Source organism: Lissotriton helveticus, chromosome 6 (assembly GCF_964261635.1).
Source record: "Lissotriton helveticus chromosome 6, aLisHel1.1, whole genome shotgun sequence".
In the NCBI taxonomy this organism is placed as follows: Eukaryota; Metazoa; Chordata; class Amphibia; order Caudata; family Salamandridae; genus Lissotriton; species Lissotriton helveticus.
In genome coordinates, this window is record NC_136067.1 from 950,505,840 (window position 1) to 950,524,078 (window position 18,239).

The window sequence follows — 18,239 nt, forward strand, 5'->3', positions numbered from 1 at the left end:
GTCAACCTTTCGCTGTGGGTTAGTGCTCCACACAAAATTATTTTTACCTACCACACTTCGAGTTCAAATGGGGCCCTGCAGATCAGATCTCTCACTTCCACTGCAGCCAGGCTCAGATGAGCGCCTGTTGGCAGAACCATTTCGGACTTACTGCTCATTATGTGTGCTGACAAAACTGCAATTACAACAACTTCATTCATTATTATGAACGGTTTATAACAAACCTGCAATCTACTCAATTTAGGTTGAATTATTCTTTTGACTTTAAAAAGCTCGCATGAAAAGCCAATAACTTGTTTAACTCTTATTTCTTGGTAGAGAAAATACGACAGGCCGCCCCCTCGCAATTGGGGGCATCCAGGGTTCTTCAATGTCACCCACTATGGAAATATCCTAAACGGGATTCTTATGTGGTATGCCAAACACTGACACGCATTCATAATACTTCGTATAGTAAGTAACTTCGAGAAGGCAGTGATGACCCACTCGACCAATTCCACAATGAAGTCTAATAATTGGATAGGCTGTATGTAACAAGTGCTGGTTAGCAGCGCATGTCAGCAACATATGACACTGTTCACCATGACATGCTCCTTTTGCAACATTCCCATATGGGTATAAACTGTGGAGTTGAGAAATCCACAAGGCTCCCTTCTTTCTGGCCTGCTCCAATACCTAGTTTGTGGACAGCTACTGCACAAATGGCCGCACGCACAGGACATAGGCAGCATATTTCCCTGTTGGATGCGCTGCCTTTGGCAATATATATTGATAGATTGGCTCCTAGCGAGCACAAAAGATTCAAGGCATTCCTGACAGATCAATTTTGTACTCTCCTCAACTAACATACTACTAATAATACATGCCAAGGACAAGCACACCAGATGATATGCCTCAGAAATCGCTCGCCATTAGTGATACGTGGAGTGAGCATCCACTCTTATTTATTAAGAAGCTAAGAATCTTGTCCTCATCCGAATAAGTGTGCATTGTTTTCTTTTCCCCCCTTTCGCTGTATTTAGTTCAGCACCAAGACGTTTTAACTAGCTTATAAACGCTCTATGACAATGGAGTACCATTCCATACAATACTAACGACTGAGAGGGTTCACCTTTTACCCTTCTGTCGGTATAGCTTGCAGCAGCTAACAGTAACTCTAGCCAGATTTAAAAGGGAATATTCACCAATTCATTTTTGATTGTGAATGTGCTATGGCACAACCAGCAGTCAATAAGTGGTTTCATAGTGAACTTTATGACTAGCTCTAAGTACAATTATGTGTGAACAGATTTCAACAGTGCTGGAGGCTGGTAGAAATAGTGGCTGGTGCTGAATGATGAAGTGTTGCAAAAGATGACTTACCGGATCCTGGAAGGTTCTCTGAAGTCCATCCTCCATCATTTTTCTCTAATTATGAAGCTGTAATGAAATAAGGCCAAAATAAACGGTTTTATGAAAACTGAAATCCTGTCAAAATGCTAACACTGTCACAACATGGATATATCGCCTTGCTCAATCAACTTTACAGCTACATTTTCAAAACAGCAATGGCAGTACAAAAACGTGGCAATGGTAGAGTACCATTTTTGATGTTAGCCAAGACCTTTTGATTTGAGAGAGAGGGAGAGAGGGAGAGAGGGAGAGAGGGGGAGAGGGGGTAGAGGGAGAGAGAGAGGGAGGGGGAGAGGGAGAGGGAGAGGGAGAGGGAGAGGGAGAGGGGGAGGGGGAGGGGGAGGGGGAGGGGGAGGGGGAGAGGGAGAGGGAGAGGGAGAGAGAGTTGTGTGGGGGCGACCGCTGAGCCTGTAACCAGGCGAGGTCGCCCCCACACACCCCTGCTACTGCCTCCATCAGCCCTCTGGTGCCCTTGGTGCCCTCTGCTGCCTCGCTCTTTGCCGCCTTAGTCTTATTTTTCACTCGTTTTTGACCCGTTTTTACTCGTTTTTCTCTAGCATCTTGCCCCCTTCTTCTCTTACATCTGCCATCTTAGTGCCCTCTGCTGCCTTCAATTCTTGTGCCTTAATCTTTATTTCACTCGTTTTTCTTCCCCTTGCGTTTTTCCCACAGGGCGACCCAGCCGCCGCTGAGCTGCCCTCTGCCCTCCTTCCCGCCGCAGCCTCCCTGCGGCCCCGACCCCCCCTGCCCATTCACCGCCCCGCTCCCGCCACCCAGCCGCTCCTCCCTCCCGGCTCCTTCTTATGTCGCTCCCACGAACGCGCAGCATTGACGCGCAGCGGGCGCGCCGATTGTGCGCCGAAGGCGCACCAAAGGCAAGCCCGTCTGCGGACGTCCGCGCCTGGCCCGCGGCCAGCGCCAGGACCCCTGGCTCCCGCCGCCGATGCAAGACTACCCGACTGACCTACGCCGCCGCCACTCTCAACGCACTCAATGCCGGCCGGAACCCCGCCTGCTGCCGAGCCACCCCGAGACGCACCCACGGACCCTTCACCTGCAAGTTCACCTGCCTCCGAACCTGCACCGCACCCACCAAGCCAAGCACCAGCAGCAACCACCTCAAGTGCATCCTGCTCAACACCCGCTCCGTCCACAGACACGCCGTGGAACTCTGGAACCTCCTCGACGCAACATCACCGGACGTCGCCTTCCTCACGGAAACCTGGATGAACGCCTCCTCTGCACCCGACATCGCCATCGCCATCCCGGACGGGTACAAGATCATCAGGAGGGACCGCGTCAACCAGACCGGAGGAGGCGTCGCCATCGTCCACAGAAACACCATCCGCATCACGACCGACTCCAACGACACCTTCGCCGCAGCCGAACATCTCCACTTCCAGATTCACACCGACCCAAAGACGACCCTCAGAGGCACCCTCGTCTACAGACCCCCGGGACCACGCACTCAATTCAGCGAAGACATCACGGACTTCATCAGCCCGCACGCCCTCCCCTCCACCAACTACATCCTCCTAGGGGACCTCAACTTCCACCTGGAGAACAACAAGGACCGCAACACCGCCGCCCTGCTGGACAACCTCGCCAACCTCGGACTCAAGCAACTGGTCTACACCCCCAACCACTACGCCGGCCACACGCTTGATCCCGTCTTCTCATCCAGCAAGCACATCACCTTCAGCCACTCCACCGGACTCCACTGGACCGACCACAGCTGCGTCCACTTCAGCTTCAGAAGAACCACGACCCACCACCACCGCTTCAGATTTCCCACAGAAGCTGAAGTAAGATCACCACCGAGCAGCTCACCACCTCTCTCGGCCAGAACCCACCCGCCAGCGCAACGGACCCCAACGAAGCAGCCCGGAACTTCACACAGTGGCTGACCGCCTGCGCCGAGGACCTCGCGCCACTTAAGAACCCGCCCAGCAGACCCAGAAGCAAGAAGGCATCCTGGTTCACCGACGAACTCAAGGACTCCAAGAAGACCTGTTGCACCCTCGAGAAAGCCTGGCTCCTCGACCGGACCACCGACAACATGACCGCCCTCAAACACGCCACCCGCAAGCACCACCAGCTTATCCGCACCACCAAGAAGAAATCACTGAAGGAACGACTGGACAACAACACCCACGACAGCAATGAACTCTTCAGCATCGTCAAGGAGTTCTCCAACCCCAGCACCGTCACCAACGACATCACCCCGTCACAAGACCTCTGCGACTCCCTCGCCTCGTTCTTCTACCGCAAGATCGCGGACATCCACAACAGCTTCAGCGCACCATCCATGCACCCCACCGTCGAACCAACGCCCCCCACCACCACCACCCTCCGCACCTGGACCACGGTGACCACCGAGGACACAGCCCGCACGATGAACACCATCCACTCCGGATCACCGACCGACCCCTGCCCACACCACGTCTTCAACAAGGCCGACTCCACCATCGCACCCCAACTCCGGAACATCATCAACACCTCCTTCAACACCGCCACCTTCCCGGAGAGCAGGAAGCACGCCGAGCTCAGCGCCCTCCTGAAGAAACCAACAGCGGACCCCACCGACCTCAAAAACTTCCGCCCCATCTCGCTCCTCCCTTTTCCTGCTAAAGTCATTGAGAAGATCGTCAACAGACAGCTGGCCGCCTTCCTCGAGACGAACGGATCCCTCGACCCGGCTTCAGAGCCAACCACAGCACCGAGACCGCCCTCATCGCAGCCACCGACGACATCCGGACCCTGGTCGACAAGGGAGAAACAGTGGACCTCATCCTCCTGGACCTCTCCGCTGCGTTCGACACTGTCTGCCACCGCACCCTAGTCCAGCGCCTCAGCAACATCGGTATCCAAGAGAAGGCACTGGAGTGGATCACCTCGTTCCTCACCGGAAGAACACAAAGAGTCCGCCTCCCCCCATTTCGCTCCGAGGCCACCGAAGTCATCTGCGGCGTTCCGCAAGGAGCTTCACTCAGCCCCACCCTCTTCAACGTCTACATGAGACCTCTTGCAGCCATTGCACGCCAGCACAACCTCAACATCATCTCTTACGCCGACGACACCCAGCTGATCCTCTCCCTCACCAGAGACCCCGACACCGCCAGAACCTGCCTACACGAAGGGATGAAAGACGTCGCCGAGTGGATGAAGGACAGCCGCCTGAAACTGAACTCGGACAAGACGGAAGTCCTCATCCTGGGATCCTCGCCCTCCGCCTGGGACGACTCCTGGTGGCCCCCAGCCTCGGCACCGCACCCAAGCCAACCGACCACGCACGCAACCTGGGCTTCATCCTGGACTCCTCCCTCCCGATGACCAGACAAGTCAACGCCGTCTCCTCATCGTGCTTCAACACCCTGCGTATGCTTCGCAAGATCTTCCGCTGGATCCAGACCGAGACCAGGAAGACAGTCACCCAGGCACTCGTCACCAGCCGACTGGACTACGGAAACGCCCTCTACGCCGGAACCACAGCCAAGCTACAGAAAAGACTCCAGCGCATCCAGAACGCCTCCGCCCGACTCATCCTGGATGTCCCCCGACGCAGCCACATCTCCAGCCACCTGAGGAACCTGCACTGGCTCCCAGTCAACAAGAGGATCACGTTCCGGCTCCTCACCCACGCACACAAGTCTCTCCACGACCTGGGCCCCAAGTACCTCAACGACCGCATGACCTTCTACACGCCCACCCGCCAGGTACGGTCCACCAGCCTCGCCCTCGCCGCCGTACCACGCATCCGAAGAGCCACCGCCGGAGGAAGATCCTTCTCTTACCTGGCTGCCAAGACATGGAACTCCCTCCCCATCCACCTTCGGCTGACCCAGGACCATCTCGCCTTCAGGAGACAACTCAAGACCTGGCTGTTCGAGCAGTAGCATACCCCTTCCCCTAAGCGCCTTGAGACCCTCCCGGGTGAGTAGTGCGCTATACAAATGATATGATTGATTGATTGATTGATTGTGTGTAGATTCACTGAAAAAACAAAGGTTACAGGGACATTATAGTTAAGCTAAGGTGTCACTCATACAAAATCAGAGACATTTAGCTGTTATAGTTAGTGAGCTAACTATAACTCGCGCCCCGCGATGAACTACTTATGACCTCACATATTACATCGCTCATGAAATGGTCAGTGACATCACTCATGACATATTAAATGACATCATCTGGTGACTGTTTTTAAAAAGTTTGAGTGTGAAGTTCTATAGCAAGGTGTATTAGTGAATCAGTGGGTGTACGAGTGCCTGATTGGATGATTCCGTTGGTGCGTGACTAACTGTATAAGTGAGTGATTAGGTGTCTCAGTGAATGTATGGGTGAGTGACTGATTGTGTGAATATCTGTATCTGTCTGTCAGTTGGTGTCTAAGTGGCTATATGGGTGTGTGAAAGGGTGCATGAGTTTCTGTATGGGTAAGTGTTTGGTTGTCTGAGTACCTCTATGGGTGTCTAGGTGTGTGGGTGGGTGGGTGACGAGTAAGTGAGTGAGTCAGTGGCTGTATGGGTTTGTGAGTGAGTGTGTGTATGGCTGTGAGGGAGTGCATTTGTCAGTGATATATGGGTGAGTAAATTGGTATGTGAAAGGAAATATAGGTGAGTGATGGGGCATTATGGAGGGACTGTATGAGTGAGTGAGAGAATGTGAGAGTGGCTGTACGGGTGAGTGTGTGATTGTGTCAGTTACTGTATAGGTGAGTGAGTACCTGTTAGTATCTGTAGGAGTGAGTGAGTGTGTCTGTAACTATATGGGTGAGTAGGGGTTGTGTGATTGACTGTTTGGGTGAATGGGTAGGTCTATGGGTGACTGACTCAGTGTGTGAGTGGCTGTATGGATGTATGAGTGGATATGTCAGTGGCTGTATTAGTGAGTGGGTGTATGAGTGGATGTATAGGTGGGTGAGTGAATGGATGTGTTTGTAGATCTATGAATCAGTGAGTGGCTGTGTGATTACTGGTATGTGTGTAAATGGGTTTGAGAATGGTAGTGTGGTAGTTGGAGTGGGTGTATGAAAGGTTATAAATGGATGTGAGTGAATGCGTCAGACATTCTCAGGATTATGTCATCAGTGATGTCATTTAAGATGTAATCAGTGATGCCATCAGCAATGTCACTGACCAAGTTAAGTTATGGTAAAATTATTGCATCAACTTACCACAGGACTCGTCGATGACTGGCTCGGACTTCCTCGCATCCTGGCCTTTGTCCTGGCTCTCGGACCGGACCGACATCGCCTCCTGTGATCTCGAGACTGAACTGTCTGGCGTGCTGTTGGCTCTTGCTGCCTGAATCTGCTGGGGCTGATTGATGGAACTGGTTCTCCGGGGCCCCGTGGTCGTTGTGCCCGATCCACTCCACGCCCTGGGTCCTGGCTCGGGGACAGCGTCGACTTTCCCTCGTGGGATCGGTGGCAGCTCCTCGAATGCTCAGACCCTTGATGTAGGCAGGGCCGTGGTGCTGTTTGCGCCCGCTGCTTGAGCCTTTGGCCAGATGAGACATTGACTTCTGGGACTTTGTTCTCCCAGGGTCCTGCGACCGTCTCGGAGCCCCGGCGGCCTGGCTGGATTCTATGGCTCAGTCTTCAAATATCCCGACTTGAGCCAATCAGTGTATCAGGGTTTCTGGACTGCATGCTGGAGCGGACCGTTCAGCTCGCGCACTGCTTCAGGACTGCACAGCGCCCAGTAAGTTATTGCCCGGGTCCCTGTTTGCTGAAATCCTCTTTCTTGTGCTGACCCCGGCTTTAGGAGTTGGGGCCTGTTTGTGCTGATTTGCTGCGCAGCCCATGATCCTGGTGGAGCCCAGGCCCTCTGGCGGAGATCGGCCTTGTGTTGAGCCCGCCTTCGGCCTTTTGGCTGCCTGATATGATTCCTCGCGGTGCCCCTGCAGAGATCCGGCCGCTGCACTGACCGGCTGTGGGTCTCCTCGAGGCGAGGAGTGAACTCCGGACTTCTCAAGTCCCCTCCGCCCTGCTCTTGCCGGCTGACTGGTCCCGGGTGCTTCCCTCCGGACTTGAGCGTGGGGAGCCCGGCTGGGGACCCTGCCTGTGTGGACGGCTGCATGTGCCACGGCCCCCGTTTTGATGAGGGTCTGGACTTCTTCTTGGGGGTCTGTGGCGGATGGTTGCCCTGTATGCTGTGCACTTCGAGTGGTGCCCCTGATGCCTCCGCGCCGGCTGCAGAGGAGCGACGCGCTCCGGTCTTCATGCTTTGGCTGCCCTGCATCCTGGTGAGGAGCGACGCCCCTGCCCAGACATTCGGCCCGGTACCAGCCGCGCTGCCCACGGGTCTTCCTGGCTAGGGCACAGAGTGGATTATTGCGGAACTACCGTTGGCTGGGGGACAGCGCTCGACCCCCTCACTGGTCTATTTGCCCTGTCTTTACCGATGTGGGAATCTAACTTTGGGATCCCAGTTGGACCGACATGATCTGGTAGCGCTGAGTAACGATATTAACTGATTGGGACATTTCTATACCACATCCCTCATGAGAGACAAAATGGCGTGGAATTCATGATCTTTACTTCCTGACCCCTTAAGATGGACGCTTAGCAAACAACAACAAACGTCCTGACCACTTATCTTTTTTCTCCTGAACCACAATGACCCTATACTGACCTATCTAGACCTGCTAGCCTTGAGCGCCACCTAGTGGTCCTATCCTGAACTTCGCCCCTTAATGCTTATCTTACATGACCAGCTATAGTCCTATTCCTTTCAGACCTGCTAGCCGTGAGCGCCACCTAGTGGTCCTTTCCTGAACTTCGCCCCTGAATTGCTTATTTTATTAAGTCATACTAGGTCCTATCCTGAACCTCGCCCTTCAATGCTTATTTTATATGACCAGCTATAGTCTTAGTCTTATTCCTTTCAGACCTGCTTGCCTTGATCGCCACCTAGTGGCCTTATCCTGAATTTCGCCCCTCAATTTGTTTATTTATATGACCAGCTTTGTTATTTCCTTTTCATGACCCCGATAGCAGGCGCGGTGCGTCCATTGGGGCGTAGGGGCGTAGCCCCACGCCCCACTAAGCCCCACTAAAATTATTTTTATAATTATAATTATTATAAATTATATTATATTATATTATTATTATAATAATTATTTTTTGTAAAATAAAAATTGATCGCGAGCGTTACAGGAGGCACGGCACCTGACTTTTCCGGAGTGCGCAGGGGGAGGGGTTGGGGGGGGCTGGGCCTGCTGCAGCTTGAGTGACAGTCCACTCAGCTGCAGCAGTACTGCGCATGTAAATTTCAGTCTAGCACCTAGCGCAAGCATGCGCAGATGCAGCCCCTGCTGAAGTTCCCCTACAGAGAGTACCAGGGGGCGGGCCGCAGCCCCCGGGGTTTCAAAGGGAGAAAGGGCGAGCAGTCTGGTGCCCTCCTAGCCGCCAGGATTGGCTGGTCCAGTGCAGGCCAATCACTGTCTGACTTTGACTCCCGCCCCTGTGACGTTAGCCTGGCGTGCGCAGGCAGCAGCAGACCGTGTGTGACTCCCCCCGCCTCACCGTCACCGGCGTCACACTAGTACAGGTAAGGAAAGTTTACATTTTGTCTCTTTCCATGTTGTGTACAGTGTAAATTAAATAATTCATCTGCCAGCCTCAGCCTGGGTTTCAGGACAAACCCCCGTGGCCCGTTCACACCACAGGCCGGTAAGAAAGTCTCGGCGATCAGAATCATGTCTGTGACAGTGTTCCAGAATCCAGAGTCAAAACCGTCATGGTAGACTGCAAGCACGTGGATATAATGCAGGGTATAAATATGACATAGCCTCCGGAGCACCACATTTGCATGAAGTTTTAACGTTTGCACAGTCCTGATTCTTGCTTGTTGGGGGCGCAGCTTATGCCAGGGAAGTAAGTGCAACAGACATGTGCGCTCTGAAGCCCATCCATGCTAGTGCAGCTGATGCCTTCTGGGCTAAGTTGGCATGATGCATGTATTCACCTTTTAGGGCCCCTTCATCGACACCCCAGGCCCTGAGTGCAGGCGCCGCCTCCCTTTGAATGTTCAGGGCTCAGGAGGGGTCCTTGCAGGGCAGATACCAAATGCCATCCATGTCCGTGGGCGCCACAGGAGTCTCCGGCCGCCTAGACCAGGGAGAGGGGCTCTATCCTGGCAATGAAGAAAACAGAGTCAGAGGGAAACTGGACAAACGTGTTCTGACCAGCCCCTCGTCCTGCTTTAGTCATGTGCCACAATGACTGCGTCACCTTTTCAAGCCGGGCATGTTCTCCTCGCTGCTTTTGAGGCCATAATGATATCATGCATGTTTAGCCTGATGCATGGTGTGACAACCCGTTAGGGCGAGCATCGAAATGGAAAACAGCAGTTTCCTGTTTTCTGCGCCTACAATTGTTCACATTAGAATTTCAGCGCATCAGAGTCCTTCTCTAGTGAGCAAAGTATTAAAACAAGACACTTGTGACAGCAGCATTTGTGACTGCAGTGCTGATAGGCAAGTGCCCTTTTCAACCTTGCAACAATTTCTTTTGGGAAATTAATCTCTGACTTCGAAACATCTTGAGTTTTCATTCATAGGACAAAAGGAGTTTATTTTCTGGGGGCAACAAACATTCTTGCCTGGGCTTGCCGATTGTCGGCAGCGGTTTTGAATCGGATTGCAATTGCACTATATCGTGCACTGTTATGCATCCATCCGACCATTGGTTCAACAGCGCAGTATGTACACTACCGGGACCATTGACGCAGGAATATTCACGGTGCTCCTTAAACTAGCACTTGGAAAAGTTCTCCTACTGTGATGTAGGTCTCACCGTCTGATTTTCACACAATTATTTTGAAAGTAACTCGTATTGTTGTTGCCAATGGGCGCTCAATAAATAATTATGTGATTTAAGAGAGAGGGCAGTGAGAAATATAAATCCTATTTAACGTAAAGATTAATAGAGAAGAAATATGAAACTAGATGAGAGATGCTAGGGGTAGTAAGGGGGGGATTTGTGGTGGGAAATGTGCAAAGGATATGAAGGAATGGTTTTAGGAGCTCGTTCAAATAAGTGTTGTGACAGCTACCACATGACATCCCCCAAAAGCCACACAGGTAAAAAGAGATACTGAATGAGGACCAATAAACCATCCAATCCTTTGTAACAGACGCCTTGTACTTCAGGCCTGCTGGCCTCTTCAGTTTGAATTGGATCTATCTTACTCGTGAGCTGGCTGCACATCACCTTACGAATCAGCAAGTGATTAGTGACCATGACCTTGCGCTTTTCAGTCTCTGGTTCAGGGACAAGCAAAACGTCATCTGATGAGGCTTGTCAGGCAGGACTTTAAGTGGGATGAAAAACGGGTCTCTCAAAGCAGTGTGGCTGATGTAATTAATTGTGTGCTTTAAAAACATGAAAGCTAAACATCTGTGCTTAGCATAGTGTGCTGCCCAACTGGTATTTTGCTGGTTCTGTCATTGTATCCAGATATATAGTGCAACAAGTTACATTACGCCTACAACAAGCTATTGGCTTTGTCAATTGAAAAATGCATTGTTTTGGCCTTTCGTTTTCCAAATTTTTCCCAACTCCCTTAGCAGTGGTCTGCTTGCTCGGTGCTCTTGCTCGTTATGCTCCTTATGGGGGCTGGTCTGCCAAAATTTGCCAGGGCTGCTTTCAGTTCCCAGTCCGGCCCTGGCACAGTTCATGGTGTGTGAAGAAATATGTCAGCAGTTTTAACCTCAGATCCATAATGTTGCAAAAAGATGGAAGTTTGCACTATGTGCTTTATTATGTGGAGGCTCAGTGGGTTAATGCACGTACTCAAATGGTCTGTGTTTGACCTCATGGTCACAGGTTCCAATCCTGGGTCTCCAGTCAGCCTTTCATCCTCCAGAGGTCCGCAAAATGAGTACCATTGAATTGGGTAACTTTAATCATCTGTTATTTCAGCTCCAAGATACCCTTCCGTTACGTTACCACGAGGTGTAGATTGATTAGACTAAATGTATAACAGCACTAATATAACGAAGTTGAGGGGGGTCATTGTTCACACCAAGGAAACAAACAAAGTTGATGGTTATTATAATCCTGAAAGAGCGAGGGGGAGTGGGAGTCGGTTGGCACGCCCACTTGCATTGTCAGCATATAAACCCCCACCCCCTTCACAAAACTGCAGCCCCTGTTCCTCTTCTCTGCATTAGGAGAGTACACAAGGGAGATTGAAGTCCGAGCGGGTCATATTTTGAGGTGTAGGATGATGAGTGTGCCAGACTGGGACCTTCTGTGTTCAGGTATCAGGATAGAAACACGCAACACGTGAAATGGAAAATTACACCAGAGACTGGGGCCACACAAAAATATATGATCAGCAAAATAATCAGCGAGTTAACGTTGCATTTTTTTTTATTTGCCCTTGCACAATCGACATGACAAAACCTTGCTCTCCAATGTGCATGAATTCCAAAAAACAACCTCCCTGATTTTCCACAAACTTGTGCCTCTGCTAGACTTAATTATTATTCCTTTTAGTAATACAGGGTCCTATTTGAGGGAGTGTAGGACCAAGGGAATGCAGCCTTGTATTGTGGGGGATGCAGCAGGGCTTTATTTAAAGACCGCTGTGGAAGGGGATTGGCGGAGGGAGTGATTGGAGGTATGTGTTGGTGGGATAGGTCTCTAGGAGGGCTGTGTAGGGCTTGGCGGGATGTATATAGAGGGGATTTGGATGGGGTTTGGGCAGTGGAGCTATAAGAAATGTGTTGGGGGCGGGGGGAAGGATTGGCTAGGGATGTGTTTGAAGCGTGCTGTGGAAGTACTGGGTTGACAGAATTTGCGTTCTGGGAGAGTTTTATTGAGAGGTGTTGGTGCTATGGGAGGGATTTGTTCACAGGGTAGATTATGGGACGGTTGATGCAGGAGACCTGTACAGGGCAGAGTGGACACTGAAGTATTCTTTTTGAGAGGAGCTAAGGATTTAGTAGCCGACGGCATATAGTCAACAAGGAAAAGCGGGGATGTTTTTACTTTTTTTAATCCATTGTTTAATGTATACATTTAGAGAGGAAAATGACTTTTTTATTCTCGAAAGGAGTAGAAGAGGGCAATGGATTTGTCAATGGTTTAGTGTCTTGTCCAGAGCATTCAGAGATAGATGCCACGTTTGCACACTGTACAAGACACTTAAGTGAATGTTTTATGGATCCTTTACCCATCATAAGGACTTGGAATGTGCATTCCGTGGCTCACAAGGGGTAGTGGAAGTGACCTGCCACCCTTTGACCCCTAATGACTTGGAAGGATTGATTCTGCTCTCTGCCATCAGCCAGCAAAAGCCTACTCTTTGCTTGAGGAAGGAATGGAAACCATAGAAGAGCATGCGGGGTACTTGAAGTCCTGTTTACTTCGGTTTCGCCTGAGACAAGGCATGCACTGTTGCCGAAATATTTTGTTAACAAATTACTCACCATTGATTGGCTTCCACTTTCCCGTGCTGCTGTGCAACATTCTTTCAGTTGAAAAAAACACAATGACTCCAACTCTGGCCTAGTCATAGCATCTTTTTAGGTCAAGCCTCTATTCAAGTATGGCGTTGAAGCTCTGCCCACTCTCTGCCCATATTTTTCATTGGCTTGTCATTGTCCTTTGTAAATGCTGGCTTCAGATTCGTTAATAGGCTTGTTAGTCCCTCCAGTACCGCCTTGTCTTCATTTTTAACCTCCCATGAGGAGTGACCCTTTTACTTCTTTTACACAGTACGTCTTATTTAGTCTGTAAGGACTATTTTCTTTAATGAGTTTCTCCTACTGCAGGCACGACCTAGCCTCCTGCAACATTCAGAGCGCCATGCGCGCTTTCACTTTCCAAGCAGCCCGGCACAACGGCAGCCGCTTCTTTGAAATTAAATATGTCTCACATTTGCAAAAATTTGAGCTATTGGCATTGTAAATGACAATGGCTTTTATTTATGTGTCAATTATCAAAACAGATAAATAAAAAGCATTGTCATTTACAATGCCTACAGCTTAAACTCTCGCCAATGCAAGACCTATTGCATTACAAATGCTTGTTTTTTCTTGACCTCAAGCCATGTTGCACAGCAGCTATGCAACCAGCCTAAATAAAAAATGAGGTTAGATCTTGCATAGGTGAGACATATTGGCTTTGCCAATGCCTGTTCTGCTGCTTTCATTTTGCCAGGAACCAGGGGTAGCATTGGCACTGAGGAGTAACCAAGGGCACACTGGGCTGCGTACATGGCAACATTTTGAAGCTGTAAAGTGGGAGTGTTTGGGAAAAAGAGGGATGCATTTTCCACACTGACCTATTGAAGCAAAGGCAATTTTAGGCAGGAGACGCTAAAATAAGGAGTTGTGCATTTGAGGTGGCTGGAAGTCATTAGGTCACTTTCTGCAGCTTGGATCGTGAGAATAACGTGTGCTGGTCCTGTTTCTAGCTACATCTTACAGCAGTGGTGGTTTTGACTGTTGCTGGTGGCGCGCAGCTTGCCCCCACTGTTAGTGGTCTGCACATTATGCCAAGTCACCTGTTGGCTTATGTTATATTTACATATCGATAAAAGGCAGTTTGAAAACTGTAAGGAATGCATCAAAATAATTGGTTCAATGTCATTTGCGAAACCATGCATCCAACTGCATTGTCACGCAGGTCAGACTTGGGAACGAATGTCCAATTCAAATTGACATGGTTTGCGTTCAGGAGTCCTCGGTGTTCTGCATGTTTTTTCAAGGGAAATATCGTTGCTTATATTTCCGAGTGTTAATGCAAAGAATGACAGCACCTCGCAGCGAGCACCCAAGAGTATTGGGTAAATATGCACGCACGATCTGTGATGGTATTGAAAATGATTTGTCCTTTTTTCCTGCAACTACTTCTGCAGTTTCACATACTGGTGTTTTTCATTGCCTCACATCACGATTCACTTCATGCTGAGGAGTGCACTACATCATGCTCACTCATGCAACCAGACAGACGCATTCTGAACAATTCCCATCTGCAGAATGGATTTGCATTTGTGTTTGGACGTCTGCGGGCTATTGATGAATCTTTCAGCCGTTGATCGGTTTATTTGTGTGTGTTGGTTGCTACTGACTTTCAGCTGGAAAGTAAACAGCAGCCGCAGCTTGCATCAATTATCTGCGCAGATTGTTTACTCTCCATAGAGGACAGGGTTATGGGAACAAGTTTGAATTTCCCTTTAATCTACATTATACCTCTGGCTGTGTGTGTGAATGCGTGTATGCATGTGAGTGTAGATTCTGTTTTCTATTTTTATATATTTGTATTAAAACACCCCATGTACCCTTCCAAACACCCCTCTCCTGTCCCGTACCCTTGCCTGCTTCAGACTAGTTTTGTAATTTGCATCTAGTAATAATTCCAGTGGCCCTGGCTATAGCAGAGTGCAAAGTCATCCAGGAGATGGATTCTTGGGAGACAATATATCCAATTAATTGGTGGGTCTGACACGCGCTTTTGATTAAATGCTGAATCCAAAAATGTGTCTTATACCATGCAAGGTAATTATTGTGCATAATGTACTGTGTTTACGGTTGAAAAGGCTGTCTTTTGTTCCCCTAGGAGGTGCTTTTAGTGTTTGGCTTGTTTTTGTCCCATGGGCCTTCCATTTGGCCACATAGGTTCCCCAGGGTGGCCCTTTGGCAGCTCTAAGCCCCATCTGCCTGACACTCTTGCAGTTTTGACTCAGTCATAAATTGACTCCAACACAAGGCCCAGGTTACTCCCTGCGATCATTTAGTTAACAGCGTGGAACTAGGAAGACTGAGAGAGCCCTGTATTATTATTATTATTATTAATGGTTTTTATTGGGCGCAGACATATCACCCTGTTGGATCTCATGGCGCTGTTATGTATGACATTGATTGTTGGAATAAATTTGGAATGAATGACAACAAATGGTTCAGGACGGCATTTGTTTTAGCACTTTGTGAAAGCTGATAATCTAAATCATTGCGACTGACATGCCTTTATTTAATTGCCTCAAGCTGTGCATGGTGCGAGCGTGAGCCACACTGTTAAAACATGGTATTTCAAGCTGGTATTTATTTTCGAGGTGGACTCGGTGTGCCCATAACTTTTAGCGTGATCTTTGTGTGCACCATGTAGCCGGTTCTTGCCACCGAGATACACATATTTAATGCAAGTGGGTGTCTTTGCCATTCAGGAGTCAGACATCACTTAAGAGGAAGTTGGCAGGTTTTGGAGGTTTTTCCAGCAGCATACATAAAATATTTGCTTCCTTTGACTCTGGTGACAGACTGCTGAGCAATGTTAAATAAATGCTTGGACTTAGGGGTTCACTTTGATGTTACGAAACTAGTGCTCATGTAAAGCCTATGTTATGCCATCTATTAATGTAATAACTGCACTTTCACAATTGCTTTATTAACCTTCCTGCTTTCTCAAATTTGCTTGAAAATGCACGTTTTTTCTTCTTTTTTTTCAAAATTTTCTTGGGGGGGGGTTATCCCCCCAAACCCCCCTTATGGGGTTCGGGCTCGCTCGCTACGCTCACTCGCTACGGTGCTGTATGAAAATCAATGCGCCCCACCACTTTCAAATGTCACCCACCGCCCCTGCCCGATAGGCCTCTTTCACCCGATGTCCTATTACATGCACCTATGTTCATAACCTACCACTATCCCCTACTATGCCTCCTCTTCAGCTATCCCAACATGGCCCAAACTCCTGGTCCATTCTCTACCCCCACAACCTCTCGAAATACGCAAGAAAAAAATTCAAACACAACCTTCTCGTCCTTAACCCTGAAACTCTCATTGTGGACAACTATTACAGCCTGACCGCCCCTATTACTACCAACTACATCTTCTATTCCAAACGCCCCTCTAAATGGAAAAGCGTTTTCCTACAATATCTCCCAGTCACGAAGTCCCTCAAAATCCCCCATGGCCATAAACTATCCACTTCTCCCTCTTCTACCTTTCCTGGGGAAATCAATATCTCCATTTTTAAAACCGGTAACATCCTCATCCAAGCGGCCGTTCCCCACCTTAACTCCTTTGAATTACACTTCAGATCACTGACCATCCAACTTCAAAACTCTGCTAATAACCTACCCCCCTCTCATCCTTTGCCCTCCCCCTTAACCCCTCTCCCTCATCCTATACTCCCCTCCGCTGATACGCCCATGTCCAGCAATACCTTACAATTGCCGACCATCCAGCTTCACAATGCCGCTAATGACCTTCCCCCCACACATCCTTTGCCCTCCTCGATTACCCCTCTCTCTCATCCTATACTCCCCTCTGCTGACGTGCCCACAGTCAACAATGCCTTACAATTGCTGACCATCCAACTTCATAATTCCCCCAACAACATTCCCCCCTCTCTCCCCTTGCCCTCCACTTTAACCCCTCTCCCTTATCCTTTACTCCCCTCTGCAGATATGTCCACGATCAACAATGCCCTACAACTGCTGACCATGTACACGTCCAACAATGCCACACAATTGTTGACCCCCCCCCCGCATACCCCCCTGGCCCGGCCTTCTTCGATGGACCCTCCTCTTCCCCTGATCCTCCCTACTCCCCAAAGCTCCCAATCGCCCACTCATACGACCTGCCCTCACTCTCCCCTCATTTCCCACACCACAAGTGCTATCCCCCACCCCCTTTCTGACTCTCCCTGCCCTTCCCCTTCCCCTCCCACTCTTACTCCACCCTATTCCTCCTCACCTAAACCCATACTCTGTCCCCCCGAAACTCAATGCACCCATCAACCCGAACCGTCTCTCACTCTAATCCAGAACCGCCCCTTCACCCCCCCCCCTAGTCCCATCCTCTCTCCCTTTGATTATCATGGCTCCCCCCCTCCCGACCAGTCCCTCACGGTTCCTCCGAACACTCCTGCCCCTCCATTTCCTCCTTCTTCACTCTCGATGACCACATACCCATCTTCCCCCTCCATGCCCCTCCTCTTGCCCTACTACCACAGTCCTCCCATCTCCCTTTCTAGGAACCCCACCCACCCTCCCAACAACAAACCACCCCCAATGAAGAACATCGCTCATCCCGTTCCGCTCCCTCCCCCTTCTCCAATATCCCACCTTAGTCTTATATCTAACTCTCTTTGCAACATTGAACACGCTCTTGCCACTCTCACCAGAGATCTCGCTCATCTTAGATCTGATTTCTATTCCCTCAAAAACAGAGCCCTCCCACTTCGGTTAAACTGCGCTCGTACTAGACATATGAATCCCGCTACCCCCAAACAGTTTTGCACGACTCCTCTACACTGCCGCACACACAGACCTCTCCGCACCTCCTGCCCCCTCTCCCCCATGGAGATGCTCGACCTCTGCAAATCCTACCCTCACTGCTCACCCACTAATTTCCAGCCTCCCCCGGCCTCCAGCATCCCTGTCATACTGGGGACTAGCCGAACTCCCCGCTCACCTTGCTCACCTAGGCCTCCTCCCCAACTCACAGCCATCCACTCCCTTCCACTACCTAAAACTCCCCCAAAACCTCTTCACTGCATGCTTGTTAATTGTCAGTCCGCTGTGCGACATGCCACTGAAATATCAGAAACTATCCTTAGTGAATCCATCGACATTGCGTTCCTAACGGAAACCTGGCTCAAAGACCACTCGACAAGCATCCTGGACCTCCTAGCTCCTCCGGGCTATTCTATTCTCAGGAAAGACCGGCCCATCCGAATTGGCGGTGGTGTTGCCATCATCTTCAAAGAGGAACTACAAATTTCCCTTGTCAATAATACTAATTACTCCACCCTTGAATACCTTGAAGCTGAACTCAAAATTCACGGCTCCCAACCCATTCGCCTTCACAACATATATAACCCTCCCGGC

The 18,239-nt window shown here is 49.9% G+C and overlaps 1 protein-coding gene across 4 annotated transcripts in view; it reads right to left on the minus strand.

The window, feature by feature from the left end:
• LGALS8 (galectin 8) overlaps positions 1-18,239 on the minus strand; it is a 426,674-nt gene that overhangs the window by 277,941 nt on the left and 130,494 nt on the right. For 3 of the 4 annotated variants that reach the window (XM_078648605.1, XM_078648607.1, XM_078648604.1), the window contains exon 2: positions 1,363-1,419. In XM_078648605.1, the coding sequence (XP_078504731.1) occupies positions 1,363-1,401 (39 nt within the window). In that variant the 5' untranslated portion in view covers positions 1,402-1,419. Of the gene's footprint in view, positions 1-51; positions 103-1,362; positions 1,420-18,239 lie in introns of those variants that run through there. The other variant, XM_078648606.1, reaches the window with a different exon arrangement.